This window comes from Seriola dumerili, unplaced genomic scaffold (assembly GCF_002260705.1).
Source record: "Seriola dumerili isolate Sdu_G_001 unplaced genomic scaffold, Sdu_1.0 BDQW01000052.1, whole genome shotgun sequence".
Taxonomy (NCBI): domain Eukaryota; kingdom Metazoa; phylum Chordata; class Actinopteri; order Carangiformes; family Carangidae; genus Seriola; species Seriola dumerili.
In genome coordinates this window covers 5,711,674-5,730,874 of record NW_019174307.1, presented here as the reverse complement: position 1 = coordinate 5,730,874, position 19,201 = coordinate 5,711,674, and the positions used below count along the sequence as shown (strand labels likewise).

General features: G+C 39.2%; 1 protein-coding gene across 1 annotated transcript in view; it reads right to left on the bottom strand.

Annotated features, from left to right (window-relative positions):
* Positions 1–6,090: 6,090 nt before the first annotated feature.
* lrp1b (LDL receptor related protein 1B) overlaps positions 6,091–19,201 on the bottom strand; it is a 265,608-nt gene continuing 252,497 nt past the window's right edge. Inside the window, exons 88-96 of the mRNA XM_022741314.1 lie at positions 16,591–16,752; positions 15,880–16,054; positions 15,473–15,577; positions 11,987–12,100; positions 9,658–9,734; positions 8,878–8,968; positions 8,387–8,537; positions 7,201–7,275; positions 6,091–6,231 (exon numbers count right to left, since the gene is read on the bottom strand). Coding sequence (XP_022597035.1) covers positions 6,091–6,231; positions 7,201–7,275; positions 8,387–8,537; positions 8,878–8,968; positions 9,658–9,734; positions 11,987–12,100; positions 15,473–15,577; positions 15,880–16,054; positions 16,591–16,752 — 1,091 coding nt within the window. The remainder of the gene's footprint in view (positions 6,232–7,200; positions 7,276–8,386; positions 8,538–8,877; positions 8,969–9,657; positions 9,735–11,986; positions 12,101–15,472; positions 15,578–15,879; positions 16,055–16,590; positions 16,753–19,201) is intronic.

Sequence of the window (19,201 nt, the reverse complement as noted above, 5' to 3'; positions counted from 1 at the left end):
CACCCCCCCACCCCTAATCCAGTCATTACTCAGGGTTTGCGAGGACACAGAACAGGCTGTCCCTGCTGCATGTAAATACAACGACTTGTTGACCAACATTTTTAGAACAAAAGATCCATTCTTTGGTGAACAGCCTTGAGAAATTACATACATGGGTGTCTGTATAAAAGCTTCAGAATGCAGTTCAAAGGTGTTTTTAGGACAGAGCATATGCACTAAAATGCTCGGTAATAAAAAAAACTTTCTCGGTAATATAATTTGTTACCTGGGATTCCCAAACAATTTCTACAAGGTCATGATGCTTACCTTTCACTCCCAACCTCCAGATATATGATCTTGTTTACTGTGAATTTTAATCATAAACATTATGAAAGATATAATGGAAGCATTCATGACCCTATAAAAAAAAAATTGAGCTCATAGTTTTGTGTAATAAAACAAGGTCTGATGATTGTTGCTTGGCATTACTGGCATTTGGAGTACTACCAAGAAACATTTTTATCTTTAAAGCAAAAGCCCACTGGATTACATGGATTAAGCCTGAACATAGACTTCGTTTGGTTGCATTAAATTCCTGTGTGGGAACAAAATGGGCACAAAACATTGTGAACATGCAAGGTATGCCATGTTACTTGTTGAATTTATTGATGGCTGTTCATTTAAGTCCAAGCAAAGAAATAATGATGGCTACTTTGATGAGTTTTAAGAAATTAAATGTTCTACTCACAAGGCAAGGTAGGCAACTCCAGCTGTTTTTTTTTTCCTTAATCCAGTTTTGTACACACAAGTTTTCCATACATGAACACTAGTGGTGTGGTTATAGGAATGGAAAATTTGGTCAGTTAGTTGGCAAAAATGAAACATCTCAACAACTGGTTGGATGAACATTTTGTACGTATTCATGTCCCACAGACGATGCATCCCGATGACTTTTCATCATCATCTGTGCATCAAAATTTCAATTCTTCTTCTAATATTCAGTCTTTTCTCATTTTTATCTGATTCCTAGTTATGAAAATATTATGTGCTGCTGTCAGTCAGGTCAGATATGAGTTTTTACTCATGTAATTTCCCCAGAGCACTGTTAAAGTCAAAGTTTGTAGTTGTTTCCTTCGCTCCATTCTTCCTCTCTTACTCTTACAGTCTCTCTCCCGTTCACTGCACATTGACCGATAAGCAGCTTTCCTTGGCGCAGGCAGTAGGATGAGTATGCAGGACCTGTTGTTTATAATGTGAATACGACTCCTGCTGTTATTGATTCTGTCCGAGAGATGAGCCCTCTGGGTTTTTCTGATGTTTATGCAGGAGAATGGTGATGCTTGCTAAGTGGAAAGGAGACAAAAAATCAATGAGCAAGGTGAGGGGAGGGGAATGCCATCCATCTCTTAGTTCAGTCCTTGTTTTCAAATTTCTGTTTTTCTCTTCTTTTGATGCACTTTAGGGGCAGAGTGAGTGGGCCAGCCGCTGTTTCCTCATGTTTTTCCCCTAGTGCTGCTGAGTTCTATCACTGTAGAGCTGGAGATCTCTGTCAGGTGAAAACTTTTGTGTTGAGAGAACTTGTATTGTACACGTGCTTCTTTACAATGGCCTCAACGTCCCAAAACACTTTGCCTCAATTACACGGCATATACTGTAATATGTCTTCACCGATGTATCCATTATCACGTAAGACTACCAGAGTCAACAGTTAACACTATCAAAATAAAAAGCTGATGATTGAAGAATAATTACTGGATTACCTGAAATTGTATGATCCAGTACAGTTTCCTAATTTTTATTTATTTATTTTTTAAACAGTAAATGGCTGTTGAATCCAGTGACAAAACTGTAGAATGAGTTTATTATTGTCCTTATGAGTGACAAACTAGTCTCCGCTCAACACCCACTTTTTCTGAGCTTTTCTCCTCATCTAATGTTATTGATAAGGTTATTATCATTTTTGAATAGCCAACATTTTGCTGCTGAAGACGAGGAGATATAGTTGAAGTTGAGATCATTTTTTTAATAGCAAAACTGGAGAATACTTTTGGAAATTATGCAATTTGATGTGCTGGGACTCATGCAAAAAAAGAACTTTACACCTTGGAGTCTTGCTGTTGGAAATCAGCTGTGAAAAAGAACAAGCACATTCAGCAGTGTTAGTGATTGTATATGAGGATCCAAAACAATTCAAAAACATTAATTCAGTGGCCAGCGATGTGTCATCAGAGCTGAGCTGGCATTTCCAACGAATTAATGCTTTCAGCTGAATTAGTTTGCAATGATTTTATAGAAGAACAAAAGTGGTATAGTATTCATCATATCCTATAAAACTGCATGCTATTAAAGTGCATTTTATTTAAAGTCATCGATTCATGAGTCATGAGTATGTGCAATTTACAGTAACTGAAATGTGCATTCATCCTTGAATGGATTCAAAGAACTGGCTCATCAGTACACAGTACATCAGTATACAGTACCTATACTTATCAGGTCATAGATATAAAAGTCTTTTCATTTATCCTACTTTGCTGCAACAAGTATAGACAGCTCTAAAACATTTCAAACTCACTTATGACATGTTGTAGTTGTCAGCCCTTATATCGGTGGCCACATTTCTTTGTTTACATCATTAAACTGTGGAGAAGCAACTTTAGAGGAGCTTCTGGTTTCAAAGGTACTTTTTGTTTCCAATTTCAAACCGTTTTTTTTTTTTTTCTTTTTGTAATTTGGTGAATATACCTCAAAGTAGAAACACTGGAAGCTCCTGGAAACTTTGTTTTTTGAACATCGTACCAAACTGCCAGCAATTTGGTACGGCAGATGGCAGTAACTACTAAAATAACCATGAGCCTTTGAGAAGAAGAGGTGGATGTGTGGATCAGAGAAACAAACAAAACACTGTGTTGGATTCATCTAAAATTGACGCAGAGAGAGTCATCACATCTGTGAGCATAAGCAATTGTCATGGTTTGTCCTCCATACATACCTGCCTTCAGTTGTTTTCCACTCACCACTCCCTTGCTCACCCCATCTGCCAGCCACACCCACCTCGTCAGTCACTTCATTCACCTGTTCACTCAGCTGCAGCTCTTCAGCAATCAAGCCTGGTTAAAAGCTCCACTCTCCTTCACACTCACTGCCAGATTGTTCTTTGTTCCCATGAAAGACTTTCCAGCGTTTACTTTTCATCTGATCTCCCGGTTCCGACCCTGCCTGCTCCCGACCTACCCGCCTCGTCTCTGCCCTGGTAATTACTTCAGCCCTTCTGTTTTTGACCACGATTCTGCCTTGCCTCTTCCTGGTCTTCGTCTGCCTGTTCTCGGGGCTGCTCTGAGTCCTCCACCTCCGCTGCTGCAGCGTGTGAGTTCTCCTCGTTTCCCCATTGATCATCGCTGGGACAGAGTCCTCATCTCGACCATCGTGAGTGTTCCTGGGTTACTCACCTGCTGGTTTTTCGGTCCTCTGCCCGGTTCCGACCTACCCTCTGCCAGGTACGGCTGCCTCATCCACAGCTTTATTCTGGGCCCTCGGATTTTCCCCAAGCCCCTCAAAGACTGCCATTCCCCTTTTGAATTGAACTGTGTTTATTTACCTGCATCTAATAATAAAAGTCATTACCAATCATCGGTCCTAGTCGGTGCTGCTTTTGGGTCCAAACCTCACCCATTACAGCAATAGAAAATGAATTTTAAGCTCAGTGAAATGCTATTGGGGAGTTGTAGTTAATTTTCTTCTTGTGGTTTCATGAACAGAGGCTTTACTTTTTTTATCAAAGAATCAAATCCTATGGGTGATCATCCTTTGTGCAGACAATTCAACCAGTTGAATTACATGTCTATCCAAGCTTGGGAAATGCTCCAAATGCCACTGACCTTAAAATTGCTTGTTTGAAAATGAACAAGACATTTACTTCCAGAACCTTGAACAACCTGTACTGAAAAAAGAAAAAAAAAATCTTGAAATCATCACAGTATGTTACAATAAAATGTTCACATTGCTTGGCTAAAGTTACTGCAGCACATTTTCTTCTCGGCACACTGCCTTGAGTTTATCAAAGAGAAAAATGACTAATTAGAAACACACAGGTTCCTCAGTAATTTTACTGCTGTTTTTATGTGGCAAAGAATTGGTAAAGATTTGAAAATGTTTATGGATGCTTATGTTTGCCCCCCCCCCCCGCGACCTTACTAGAGGATAAGCGGAAGAAAAGGGATGGATGGATGTTTGCATTCTTTCTTATGACGTCCACAGATGACGCTCACTGTAAGACACGGAATGCCTCTAGAAAACAAAATCGATGACTTTAAATAAATTGTTAAAAGATGAATGTTGGCTTATAAAATCATCAATCCTTGATAAACATTTTTCCCATAGCGCTGTATTTTGGAACTGTCATGTTATCACTGGGGATTTGTAACTTACGCCCTCATTGCTACAAGGTTTAATGTGAAGGACAATTCAGGGAGCTGGAAACTGTGGCATCTATTTGTACATCATCAAAATGCAGTGGGCTGGCTGTGCTGGCAGATCCAGCCGCTCGCACAGACAGATGGAGAAAGAGGAGGAGTGCTGCTGCTGTCTCCTCTGGTTGCCATGGTGAGGAAAGAGGTGAAGTGTGTGGAGAGACAGCCATTGTAAGTAAAGTAAAAGGAGACTGAATTACCATTCAGCAGGTGGCACTGACGCTGTGTCCCCAACACCAGGTAACAAATGGTGCTGGCCATCCTACACACACAGGGAGGCCAATAATCTCCTATCAGCCACCTTCCTGTACGCAGCAGTTGAGAGACGGCACACGGCTGATTGACTTGTCAGGTCAGTGGCCATGTGGAACAACTCAGTCAGTGTGATCACTATTTGAATAGGCTGATATGACTGCACATATACTTTTACCTTATGTCATATATTACTCTATACATTTCTTAACACCCTTTGATGTGAACTATTTTAAAGGGCTACTGAAGGGCATTTTGTGGGTCTGTTGTGGCCTGAGAAAGGGACACAAAGTGGAAATAAGCCCCCTTTATTCAATATCGATTTACATTTTATATAAAAATTACTTACATTTAGTACATTTCTTCAAAATACAAGCAGCCAAACAACATACAAATCAAATACAAAATTATAAAATTTCTTATATTTATCATCTTCCTTCTCTGAAGTAACAGATGTGTTTTATAATAACTCTTAATAACCTTTTCTGTAGCTGTGGTAAATCTCTTCCTTGCCTACATCTTTAATCCATCTGTTGACATATGACCTAGAAAAATATGGTATTCAGTATCTGTCTTTTCAGTGTACAGTACAGGACCTGGGAATCTGATTGGAGAACATTCAAGGTGGGCTTCAACCTCTTTCAGCGAAAGATAAGTTCATATGGTATATTACTGTGGAAACAGGGTGAATGGAGCTTGAAATCCGTGGAAATGGAAAAGACAGAAGACCAATGGAATTACATACTGTGTGAGAAAAGATCATCTTGATATTATGGCCTTCACTGGAAATCCAGTCAGTAGATCCGTCAGGTACAGAGGAAAAAAAGAGACAAAACCTCAAAAAGGTATCAAGCTTCACTGCTCAGTTGTGAAGCTCTGTGGTCCGTATGTAACAGGAGATGAAAGGACAAAACAAAAAAACAAAAAAAAAAAAAACCCAGAAAAAAAGCCTTGTAACTCTTCTATACGATGCTTAAATTTGTTCAAAAAATTGAGCCAAACCTGCTTTCATTACCTTCACAAAACCATATTGAGAGTCCATATTCCACTTAAACTAGAAACAGATATGGGTACAAATTTTAGCACTGCATTTTAAGGTTTAAACTGTGCACAAGTGTGGCTTATGGTGTTAATAAAGTTTTTGCAAATCAGCAGCTTTACTTCAGTGTCATACAGTATACAGTATAGCGCTGTATAACTTATGTTTGACAAACATTAGAAAGCAAACAGTAAATGGAAAATAAAACTCTTCAGCACACCAACAAGGACATTATGCTGATGCTAAACCAGTAAAACCTAAGAGCCTCATAGGAAATAGAAAAATTCTTGTTTCCTCCTTCATATTATACATTTTACACTGTGGTAAAAAAGAAGTACAAAGTTTAAAGTTAGGCTATGCGGCGGTTTCATGAATTGTCCCCTCTAGTTTCTTTGGGAGTAGCTCTCTCCTCTCGTCGATACTGATGACTGGCTTCCTGCAGTTTTGCCCATCGATATAAATCTTTGCATACACAGGGTTGGAGTAGTTCATGGGCTGTGAAGGAAAGGAAGAAGATGAAGGCAAAAAACAGGGTAAATATTTATTTATATAGATTACAACAGTGAAAGCCTTGTAGCTGCATTAATAGATTGTTTTTTTTCTTTTTTCGCCCACTTGGGGGCAGCGGAACAAGCCGAGAACTCAACATGTGTCATATCACCTTACAAAGCGGTTGAAGCAAACAGCTGCTTATTTTAATCAAATCCAGCAAACATAAAACAACATTTATTATTCATTTAGAGTTGTGTTTGTTCTCTTAGCTCTGTCTGGTCATGAGAATCTGGCTCTTTCGCTCCTAAAGGCTCCACTATGTTCACTAGCTAGTGCTTGGCACGAAGAGTACAGCTGCCTGCTGCGTCTGGAACCGAAGGTGATAAGAACAGAGTTTGCAGGCCAGTTTTCAGAAAAACCAAAGCTTGTTAGAATTCACTTTGTATCCAAGTGACTCTGCTTCACATTACAAAGGCATTTAATTCATTGTTAATATATAAGAAAAATGATTAGTGCAGCTTTAAGGACATTTCACTGTAATCAATGTTTTGAGTGTGTTGTGAAAACACTGAAGTTGTGATTTGTGTAAAACGGTGCGAAGAGAAGCACAAGCCTCATACTCAGCAAGCATGTACAGTTAACAGATGGCAGCATGCAGGACGTAGTTGAGTTCAACACAAAGCCATGCAGGTTCGGTTTTCTATCATAATAGCTTTAGAAGCCAATTTGACTTGACAGTAGGAGGATGTCGCAACTGATTTCACAGAATGTTGCAGGGAACAGCTATGAATGACTGTGGATGTTACCTTGACTCGGTACACAAGTTTCAATATGAACATAAATTTGGTACAGGTAATCATATCAACTTGTTTACAATATTTGCCAGGTAACTGCACAGTGCACACCGCTGCCTACAATCTAAATGAGGATGATTTTTTTCCTCAAGCATGAAGTGAAGTTTGTAACATTCACCTGTCCAGGGATTACTTCCTTGGGCACATTATTCATGCCCAAGGTGCGAGGGTCACTGGATTTTACACACCAGCCCTGTAACACAACAAGCACTGTCTGTGTTTATGTGTTAAGTTCACACAGCTATCACAGTCTACTGGTTATCTACATGTGCAAACTTTATAATCAGTCCAGTTGTGGGTTATAAGGCTTTTGAAGACTGTTCAAATCAAAATAAATTGAATTAAATTGTATTGCATTAAATAAGTATGGTATTATAGAGGGACAGAGAGAGTGTAGTGGAATACAGAAGCTAGTTTAGATTCAAGCCAGCATGTCTCCGTTCAAAATACAGCCAGATTGGACTGACAATAGCAGATGACAGAGTTGGCAGAGCAAGACGCAATAGCATTAGGCTTGAAGCTCTAGCAGGTGAGCTAGAGAACAACATCAGTGAAGGTGTTATGATTCATTTGCTATGCTGAGTGTTAGAGTGGGGCTGAGGGCCATGAACAGAATAAATCACCAGCCAGATGAAAAGTCCTATTGGTTCATGGCATCTGTACATTCCTGCCCACTAGCCAGCTTTTACAAAATATTTTCAAAATGGAATTCAGCTTCATGGATCCCAATGCTAGATATCATATTATAACACTTACTTACTGAAACAGAGACAATAACAGAACACAAACTTTTTTTTTTTATAAAGCTGGAAGATTGTTTGGAAATGGTAGTCGGTCGCCTTGCTCCTTCCAACAATTAAACAACTTTGGCAAAAACTTGATGAGTTAGTTACAGAGAGCTTGTTGTGTAGATTCTTGCACTCACATTCATAGATGCAGATTTAATTAACTGAAGCACAGGAAATTGTGCAGGTTCAGTTGGGTGTGATCAATAGGTTACCACTATTTTTTTAGCAGTGATGGCCCTGCAACAACTTTTATAATTAGCAGGTATGGTGAGGATCGGCACTAGTCAAGGCCACTTAAATCAACTCCTCTCACTCCCTTGTTCAACACTGCAGTATTTATAAAGAATGTCTTAAAAGACGTGAATGCAAATATCAACTCTAATACTAGTTGAAAATAGATGCCTCAACATGAATATTCACCACCTCAAAAGCATGTTTGGCTAAATCAATTCAAACACTTTCAGACATATGTCAGTCTGCTGCTGGTTGGTTTAATATTGAGTTCAAGAAGCCAACCTTGTGAGGGTCCAGTGTGAAGTTGGGTCGCAGCAGGCTGCCTGCATCAGCATGGTTGTCATGGTCCACTTCATACATGTTGTATGACGGGTTCCCAATCTCCACGTTTATCCCGCCGTTTGTCATGGGCTGCCTCTGTACACGTTTTCCCCTGTGGTGTGTGGAGCCAGCCATCATTAACATGACACACAACATGCAGGTCAACACACTGTACAGCGCATCACTGTCCCACTCAACAAATCACATTTCACCACTTGGCACACACTGAATACATAAGTTTGCGGGGCAGACGTAAAAGCTGATTTATCAGCAGAGACTCAGAAGTCAGGTCTTCTGCAGAACATACTGAAACAAGCAAACAAACTTTTCATTTATAAATCAAAGTTATCTATTCATCTTCAAAGCTGTGTGGTGTTGGATCTCTCATCATCTGTTGCTGCTTAGAAGCCTCTTATTTTATTCATGTTTTCTTTATTTATTTATTTACTTACCTTTGCCTCCGTCTGCAGATGTAAACACCTCCTACCACCATTACAATCAAGATTACCAGCAGGACCAGAGGCACAATGATAGCTATGCTCCCTATGGAACAGACAAGAGGAGAGATGGTGTGGAGAGATGAGTAATGACTGAAAGGAGCTGAGACAAGTTCAGGTAGTGACACTAGCTGCAAAATAGCCACCTTAGGAAATGTGTTTTCTTTTCACTGAGTTAAGCTGACTGCACGGTATTTCTTGCGTAAATGTGTAACTATAATGATGTGCGTTAATTTGATCAGCTGCAAAACTCTTAGTTCAAAAATAAGGTTTAGAAGAATATATGATATGTAGAGCTCTGGACCAGAATGTTATAGTTTTTTGTTTTTTTTTGGAAATCTGTTCACTTTATTCAAGAGACTTCATTGTATTCCTAGAATGAGCTTGAAACAGAACATATCACTAAACCTTGGGCCGGCAACAGCAGCTCCTCCAATTCAAACGAGATAAACCTGTGAAGGCTTTTCTGTTCAAATAACGCAAACTGGATAGTTTGGATGGAGTCCAGTAATTCTTTAGTTAGGCTGCCAATCAGGACCAAGTCTAATTGTGGTGCATGGAGTTTGAGTATAAACCTGTCAGTAAAAATGTATGGATGATTAAGAATGTGATATTTTCACGTGATCAAGTAGTCATTTAAATCATTTACCTGTAATGTAAAAATGCCTTATACATTTATTCATACAGGAATTTTAAGGCTTCATAATGAGGCTTCTTGAAATTCCCAGTTCTCACCTCCGCTGGTATTGTCTGATCTGCTGCTCTTAGGGGCGGGTCTCTCACATTGTGTTCCTGCCCAATTGGCTGAACATCTGAAGGAGGTCAAAAGAGAGTATAAATAATTCATTATTAGCATACTTTTCATAGAAGAAAGATTGCTGAGAAGACACCTTTGCAAAATGAACTACAGTATGATGTGACTGTGGCTTACATATACAACACATTATGATTCAGACTTGCTATGAAGTGCTTTGATCCAACACAAACAAAACACCACCTGCAGAGAGAGCACTATGTATATACATGTTGTGTCCACACACAGTGTGAGTAAATTTATTCATTTTAGAGAAAAAAATCAAAGGATGACAGCGGGGCAACAAGTTGTCATCTCATTTGTGCTCCAATGGGTTCCGATGGGTGTGATGTATGACCCTTGTTAGAGGAGGTGATATCTAATTTCACACGACTGACGCAGATGGGTCTGTAAAGCATGAGTGATCTGGTGGGTGTGACTGGATGATGACAGAATAAAATTACTCTAAATTACATGCACTCTAACAATCAGAACATCAGGCTATAAAAAATAAGAATGCAGCCCCATACACATAGGAAATGAATCACAGCTTCGTAGAACAAAATGTCACAACAACATGAATTTTAATGGGAAATTGGGGGCAATGGGGAGTTTGATCTGCTTCAGGAAGCGGAAACCATGAAAAGACTAATTCCCTGATGAATAAATTCTCTTAACCTGTGTTGAAGGCATTAAAGATAAACATCAACTACTGATAAGATGTTCGGCCTACTAAGGTATACGGTACTCATACGTGCTGACTGGTCAATAACATATTCAACTTGCCACCATGCACAGGTTGCAAATGTACAGACTGATGCCCACATCACAAAGACAGTGTCACGTTCCAGTTCCCCCCCTGATTCTGTGTGCTGTGTGAGGACTGCATGAGATGGGTGAATGGGTGGCAGTGAGGGGCAGCAAAGGTGCAGAGTCATGCAGCAACTTATAATGTAATAAGTGCCATACCGGCTAACACCTGCTCAAAATATGACAAAAATACCATAAAGTATGGATGGTAAAATATAAGTAAAGGATATTAGTTCGTATGAATGTCTTAATCTACTGTATGTAACTGCTGCAGCTGCTACTACTGCTGCTACCACTGACTATAATATTCCCCTTAAAGGAGTAGTTCAACATTTTGGCAAAAGCTGCCTACCAACACCTTTAAAGCTCAATATCTAACATGTTTCATTTTATTTGTTTAATCTGTACAAAAAACAAATGACATGTTGCAGTTTTACAGGGGTTTTTTTGCTGAACTAGTACTATTTGGCCTGAGGGTGTTGTAGTCATTGTGAGGTTGCCAGGAAACTAGTGGAGTTTCCAGGAAGTCTGGATTATGTTACCACAGGATGGAGCCACGTTAGCTGTTTCCCTCTGCTTCCAGAACAGAACAGAACACAGGTACAGTTCGGTACATAAATGTGAATGGTTTCAATCTCTCATGTAACTTTCTTCAAAAAAGTAAATGTGCATATTTCTCAAAATGTGAAACTACTCCTTTAAAGCACATTAGGCTACTGCATTAATTAGTGACTAATCTAAAGAAGCTATAATTTATTTACTTGCCATTTTGGACAAGTCTCTCTTGTAAAAGAGACACAATATCTCAGAGACTGTCTAGTTAAATAAAAGAAAAAGATAATTTCAAAACTCACAACAATAATTCAAATATAATGTAATAATAGTCCTAATAAAAATTCAGATAGTCACCACCAGTTAATTCAGTCATCTTAAGGTAATGCATAATTTTAACTTGAAGTCAAAATTATTAATAGAAGAGTTCAAATGAATGTGTGAGAAAATATTTTCTCAATTGTGTTAATGTGAAGTACAGCTGTGATCGTTGCTGGTGTCAAGGCGAGCAGAAGCACAAAGGAAAACACAGTGTTTGAAAACTTACTGTTGGTCTCAGTAACATAGTAATAATTTACTAGGTCATTTGATTGATTGTCAATCAAAACCTACTTCAATAAAGACGCAGACTTATGCAAACAGAATAAAAGCAATCCTAATTTAGTGCAACATAATGTCATTAAATTATCTTTCAGTTCACCATTTTCAGCCTATTTTGAATTACTTTTTAACAAGTCATTACTCTATCCATCACTTATTACATGATAAGTTGCTACAAGGCAGCACTGTGACAAAGAGCCCGTGTACTCGACTGAGGCTGGAATGAAGCCGGATGGAGTTGGGGTGGGGGTGTGGACAAAAGGGGGTGAGTGGGCTCTGAATACAGCTGGAGAGGTGAGAGGGACCTACTTGCAGCGTGGTTTGTTAAGAGCTGTTAATGTGCACATCCCCTCATTCTGACAGAAGTAATCGCAGGGGTTGGCCAGCTCATCACAACGTTGGTTCTTGAACCCTGACGTGCAGCTGCAAAACATTGTGTTGGGAGTGATAAAAGGGCCCAGAGAATGTATACTGTTGAACTGTTGACTGCCTGATGAATGGAGACTTCAGCAGCTTCAGTTATAAGATGGAGTAAATCAGTGTTGTGTCTGCATCAAGCAAATTAGCAAACAAATAATATGAAGACAAATCAACTTCATTGCTCACCAAGTGAGGGGAAGAGTCTGTTACAGGGCTCTCACCTCTGAGATGTGTATTTTCTTCAGAAACAAGGTATCTGATTGTAATAAGAAGACTAACAAAGATTTGTTTTCAATATATTACCAAAAAACTAATAAAACAAACAACAAAAAAAAACAAACATAAAAGAAAACCAACACAAAAGCAAAATGTTATTTTCACTTAACTTCATATAGTTGTGGATGGCAAAAAATATCCAAATGTCCAAAATATCAAAATGTAAGACGTTTTAAAAATACAATCATATAGTGTACATTGTTGAAGATATTGTATTGTAAATATCACATCCTATCAAAAACAGAAAAACACAAAACACAATCACACTATGACGTTGACAGCCAGTCAACAGTCTTAAAGTGATCCATAAACACATTCAGGAGCATTTGAAAAAACAAATAAAAAGTATGGTCATATAGAGAGCCGAAGTTAAATCTGAACTTATTCAATATCTCGTATTTTAGCTGCCTTTTAATTAACACTTTTTCTTCCGAGGCCTAGAACTACTGACGCTAAACATCACAGTTCGACAAAAGAGGCGGGTCCATAAGTGAGTTGAGGGGTCGTAGTTAGTCCAGACATGTCTGTGAAAACAGCAGGAAGTTTTTAGGCAGCAGAGGTTACGGCTAAAAATTTGGAAAAGTGGCTTGAGAAGAGAGCAGTAGTAACGGTAGCTAGCCTAGAACTGACGTTATGACTTTGGCTCTCTATAATTGTTTTGCAGTTTGACAACCAGGAGTGAACTTTCTTCTGACTTGTTGAACGGATTCAACCCTGTAAAAACATATCAGTGTAGAAAGGATTTGCACTATTTCAAAGTGGTGGAGTGTTGAGGAGGAAACTTTAGAGCCTAAACTTACTGCTGTATGTCGATTTTGCAGCAACATTATTTATACAGTAAGGGAGTAAGCAAAATCCCTTTATCTGGTTTACTCTAACTGAACTAACCTCTAACAATAAAACCATAGTATGTCAATTAATTTCAAAAGAACATGGGACCTGTTCAAACTGAGGTCCATTAGGTCCTGTCTTACTCAGGAAAGAATGTTATTTAGAAATAGAATGAAAAAGTCAAAGTCACATAAACATTGTGGCACATCAAGAACATCTTTTTCAGAGAAAAAAAGACATACTCCCACTACTGTGCTCACAAGTGCAATTGCAAAGTCACTGTGATTGTCTGGTAGACAAAGGGAAGCCTCAGGGCATGACTAGAAACAAGAATCTCCTCTTTCCAGTCACGCTCTGTAAGACCCAGTGGGGGTGAAACTGGTCTGCATTTTCCTTTTTGTGATTTTTTTTTTTTTACTTAGATTTACCATAACTAATAAAGGCTTTTTAACTACATCCTTGGCTTGGTGCGAGTTTGCCTGAAGTAAGCCCTGAGGCTTCCCTTTGTCTGCAGTTGATCAGTTTAACTTCTGGAGCACCTTGCATTCACCTGCAGTTTACTTCTTCATAACTATGAGCACTCAGTAATTCTGATTTGCCATGTGTCTCATGAGTCACTGAAAAAAAAGAATATTTAAAGGGGATCTAACATCCTTTTCTTTATTTTCTGTCATATATGTCTTTCATGTCACAATGTCAGATGTCCATATTAAACATGGCCAAAGTTTTAACTAATGAGATTAACGTATATACGAGTAAAGTGCCTGAGACATCAGACTGCGCTGAACGCAAGGTTTCAAACGGTTATTTCTACTTCCGTGACAAGCTGACGTCATCCACCCCAAGCTCAGCTTGTTCTCCCAAAACAGTCTATGCCAGTAGTATTACAGGCATTTAATGTACTAGTATTTCCTCACAGCAGATGTTTTCCTCTTCAGATGGCATTTTAGCTAATTTTGCACATGTACAACTATCAACAGGGGCATATATAGAAAACATTTTATTTTTGTGATTGGGATTGAAAGACTAAATCCATGGTTATATCACACAATAGGCAGGTAATGTGTGTAATATTTACCAAACGGAGACGGTCGGATATTTGTGCTGTCCACTGTCATATTCTAATCAATTATGTTCTATTAGTTTTAGTTACTTCTAAGTTTATGCCAGAGGCTTAACTGAGGTGCTACATAGGCATAGGCGCACAGGCAGTTTGAGATAAATGAGGACTTTATTTGAACTGTGAATCATGAAGGCTTGGATGTTTACCATAGTTTTCAATCAACATTTTTAGGAGTTTAATTCAAGAATTATTATTACAATTGAAGCGGCTCTACCCTGCAAGGTTTACACTTTTGGAAGACTTGATGAAATAGTATTAAGGTCAAACGTTATGATTTCTTGACACAGACATATCCATCATCTCACATAATCTCTGTTCTTTGCAGCAAATGATAAACCACATTATCAGGATCCGTTAACCTCATTGAATAAGATGGGATCATTTGCATAGAAATTGATTCTATCCCCAGGAATTTGTGAGTGAAGACCACCAATTTCAACATAACCACAGTGGACAATGGGCAGTTAAAAAATACAGAGTTGGCTTTTGAAATGGATTTCCAATTTGCTCCTTGGAGAGAGTTTAACACAGCAATGCATGTGATTATATCTGAGGTGGTATTAATCTATGGGCAGCCCTTTCACAGTGATTTCCTCATGTCTGCCAGTCAAACTATTGTCTGCTACAAGTTTTTGCCATTGAGTTTCATGGCATGTTCAACCACTGACACACACCTCAGCTTCATTTTTTAGAGAGCAAACTTCTAAAAACCTACTACTGAAGAGAGTCAGAGAGGCCTGACATCAGCTCTTAACTGCAAGGAGGAACAGTGTGATATGTTCAGAATGGCAAGCTTTGAAGGGGTTTGAAATAATTTTTTTTATCTGCCTAAGAACCTTAAGCTGCAGTGAGGTGTCACAGCATAAGATGATGTACCAGCACTCAGACCCCTGCTGTGCCTTGGCCTCCACATAGTGACATCAAACCTTCCCTCAACTCAGAGATTTCTTTCCAGAGGAAGACATCTATCTCGTACTGTTCTCAAAGCAGGAAAGTTTCATCCCATGATGATTTTCAGTTCTGCTTCTAAGGCCAGGCTTTCTGGAGCACAAAGCCAGCAGGTGAATGTAAACAGTAAGAGTGAATAATAGTGGAGAGCATTCAATTTTTTCCCCACTTTCCTTACCCATTAAGCAGTGACTTACTGACAGAAAGGCAGGTTGGTGTCAGGGTCCAGGTGACAGGTGCCTCCATTGTAGCAATATCCGTCACAGAGTTGACAGCTTGGTGCTATTCTGCCATTTGTGCAACTAGGGGGTGAAGAAATAATGGATGTCAGTGACAAGCAGAAAGCTACACTTTTACAAGAAGCAAAAATGACTCATTGGTAATTTTGTCAAACATACGGATAATCCATATAAGTTCATCTGGTTTATAATTCACTGACATTACCAAAACCTAAATTGCTGTAGGGTATGTGGCCCAATACATTTTTGAGATTTAATCAAATCCAGCCAGCAGCATTTTCCTTAAATGAAGAGGACTATAAAGCCTTAGTGTTATAACAAAAGGGATGAGAGATAAGAATAGGGAGTAGATACCCAGCACTCACTTGCAAACCACATCTCCTGTCTCCTCATTAATGAGGCAGGGAGCTCCGTGGCATCGAAGACACTTGTCCACCTCGCACTTGTTTCCCTCAAACCTGGCAGGACACACACACTCCACATAGCCACTACTGGATAACGTGCAGGCCTTGGAGTTCACACAGTAGTGATGACAGATGTCTGTACCACATTCAGAGAGATAAGAGAGAGGGAGTAGTGTGTAATGAGAATCTGGGAACATAGCTTAAGCTGTTTTGATTGGAATTGTACAGGGCTTTAATGGGACTTAATTATCCACATCAAATGACATCTTAGCCACAGATGAAAACATATTACCCCTTGGGCAAGCAAGAGTAGGAAAATACTAATGATGTGCAGTTGAAATTGTTTTCCCACAACCCATTATGTCAAAGCATTGCAAAGGAAAATACATTATCACTTCAGCACAGAAACACCCAAAGGTTGTTTGATGGTAGTATTTTGATTTTGTTTATCTGTAAATAAATAGAGGCAAATGTGGTGTTTGTAGAAGGAAAATACTTTCGGGGCTTATTTTTATTCCACACTCTCTGTGAACTTAAATGCTTAGTTCTATAGAATTTATGGAGAATAACTGAATTCAGATCAGCACTTCTTTGTTGTGGTTTCGCTTGCGGCTTGACTTGAGAGGCTAATGTCAATCACATGAGGTCTAAATGCCTGAGTGCAGGACTCACGGTAAAGACAACGGTCCCCGGTATATTCTGCCATACAGCGGCACACCGGCTGGTTCCCCTCGGTGATGTCACATGTTCCCCCATTTAAACAGTAGTTGTCACAAATCCTCCTCTCACAGAAAGGCCCTGAGAAACCAACATTACAGCGGCATGTAGGCTTACCTGGACAAAAAAAGAACAAAAAAAGAAAAAAAAAGAAGACAAAAAGACAAAAGACAAAAACAAACAATTCATTAATCCTGCTCACAAGTATTGTCTGTCTAGCCAAATCCTGATATAGCTCATTCCTCTGTGCCACAGAGCTCCATTGTTGTCCAGAAACAATTAATAAAAATAAAAATACATTAATGAGCTAGACTGTTGCACTGGGCGACATGTTCCTTTAAAGTGAACATGGGCTCTGTAGTTTATTTTGAGTCTCTCTCTCTTACGCTGTCTTTCTGCTGTAAGCACTCTCTTGTGGTTACGGCTGAAAATAGCCCCCAACAAATGCACTTTCTGTTTGGGTAAGGTTTGCTAAAAAGCTACATGCCCCAACTGTCTTCTGAAATAACTGACTCTTCTTTAAAAATGAAATTACCAAGTTGTGACCTCCACACTTTTTTTTTTCTTAAAAGGAGGTCACAATCTGTCAATCACAGTTACATGTTGTATGGAAATGATACTCCCACAGTCATTAAGACAGGTGCAGTACCAGAGAATCAGTAAAATAAAATCCAGTGCTTTGGTGAGACTAAAGGCAAAGATCCTCTTCTTACATCCATCATTTTTAGACACATATTCATGTGTGGCTCAAGGTGACTGTAGATTGGCACCTGTGCAGAGTAGTTAAGGTGCCCTTTTTCTTAGTTATATCCTCCAGGTCCATCTTGGGGATCCCAAATTGTTCCAGGCCAGACGCAAGATGCATATAATTTCTCCAGTGTGCACTGAGTCTGCCCATGGATTCCTCACTCGTCAGACATGTCTGGAATATCTCTAACAGGGAGGTGGTCAGGAAGCATCCTAATCAGATGTCCAAATGACCTCAACGGGCTTCAACATGGGAAAGGTGGTTCGACCCTCTGTTTTTTTTCTTTTCTCCATATTTTCAATTTTCTAACAAGATTTTTCAAACCTTATTTTCTTTTTTATACCATACTTGAGAAAAAACACCACCCCTTTACCAGGGAGGGTACTTCCTCATAACTACACCTCTCCAGACTGTGAATCAGATACATTTAACACTAGCAGTTTGACTGGTCTAAAACCATACCACCATTTAATAAAAACATCATGTTTGATTTATGAGTGAATGCTCCTTTTTCTGTTATATAAGTGGGCTATTTTTAAATGTTTGATGAACTTGAGGACACCCACAGGCCAAAAAATGTTTTATGCTGAAGGTTTTAAACAGTTCCTTATTAACCCACCTAGTACATACAGGGCAACATTGATATTCATTTGGAGATTGTTTCTGGACACTTGCTGCTCTTGTTTCACTCTTGCTCTGTTTTGGTCTCCACCAACTCCTGAAGGAATATCTGGCTCATTAACTGCTAAATCCTCCACTATGTTCACCAGCTAGTCGCTAACCTTGTCTGTGTGTCGCTGCAGCTGGAAACAATGCTGGTGAGAGCAATAGGTGTGAACGAAAACCATCAAGTAAAAACTAAAACAATGAGCTGAAAGACACATAGATGCTCTTCAGAGCTCAGGGGAACTGCAAAGTCAGATAATAATTCCTTATGGTTTCATTTATATGAATGACACATACACATAGTTATTAGCCACACAGTTAATATAAAATATATAATGTCTCATTCACAGAGCTCATGCCTATAGGCGCCAATCAGAACACAGACTGAAACAGATCAGTATGTAAATCGAGAGCTTTAGCTTACGGCTCAGCTCCATATTCACCACCATGGTCAGACACAAAATCTAGCTGCAGCTGAAATGTCCTTCTCATCTCATGCTCCACTGTAGTCTTAGTTGTGAACATAACCCTGACATATAACTACAAACATAAGGCTCACATATGTGCATCCCACTTGTTACTGCAGTTTTGGTGATTGGAGTCATGATCACTATAGAAACAGTATCCCGTTGCACTGTTGGAGTAGAATGAGTGTGATTTATTGTTAGTAGGAGAAAAACAGTATCAGATCCTTACATTTCTTTTAACAGTGGAACCCACCATGACAAAGGCTACACTGTTTCCTAATGGACAATTAGGAGCATCAAGACTGGTTTAAGGGGTGTTCAGAAGAGGCAACAATAGTCACTTCACAGGCATGACTACTTGCATAGTGGGTCACACTACACTACTTGGTAATTTCACAATTCTGTCCCAGGCATAATCAGAGTTTGAAAGGTCCAAGAAACAATCATTCTCCCTCCAGCCACTCCTTTGTTACCTCAACAGTGCTGGTGAGTTATAATCTTTCTAAACAGTCAAAGCCAGACTGAATAATACTGAAGAGTTGGAGAGCTAAGCAACCTATAATGTAGTTAGTGTTACATACTGTATACAAGCTAATGTTTCTTGTTGACACAACACTGCAAATGCCTGCTCAGCAAAGCGTTTGCATTCAGTAAACTTTAATAAAAATGCTCTAGTGTGTTTTTT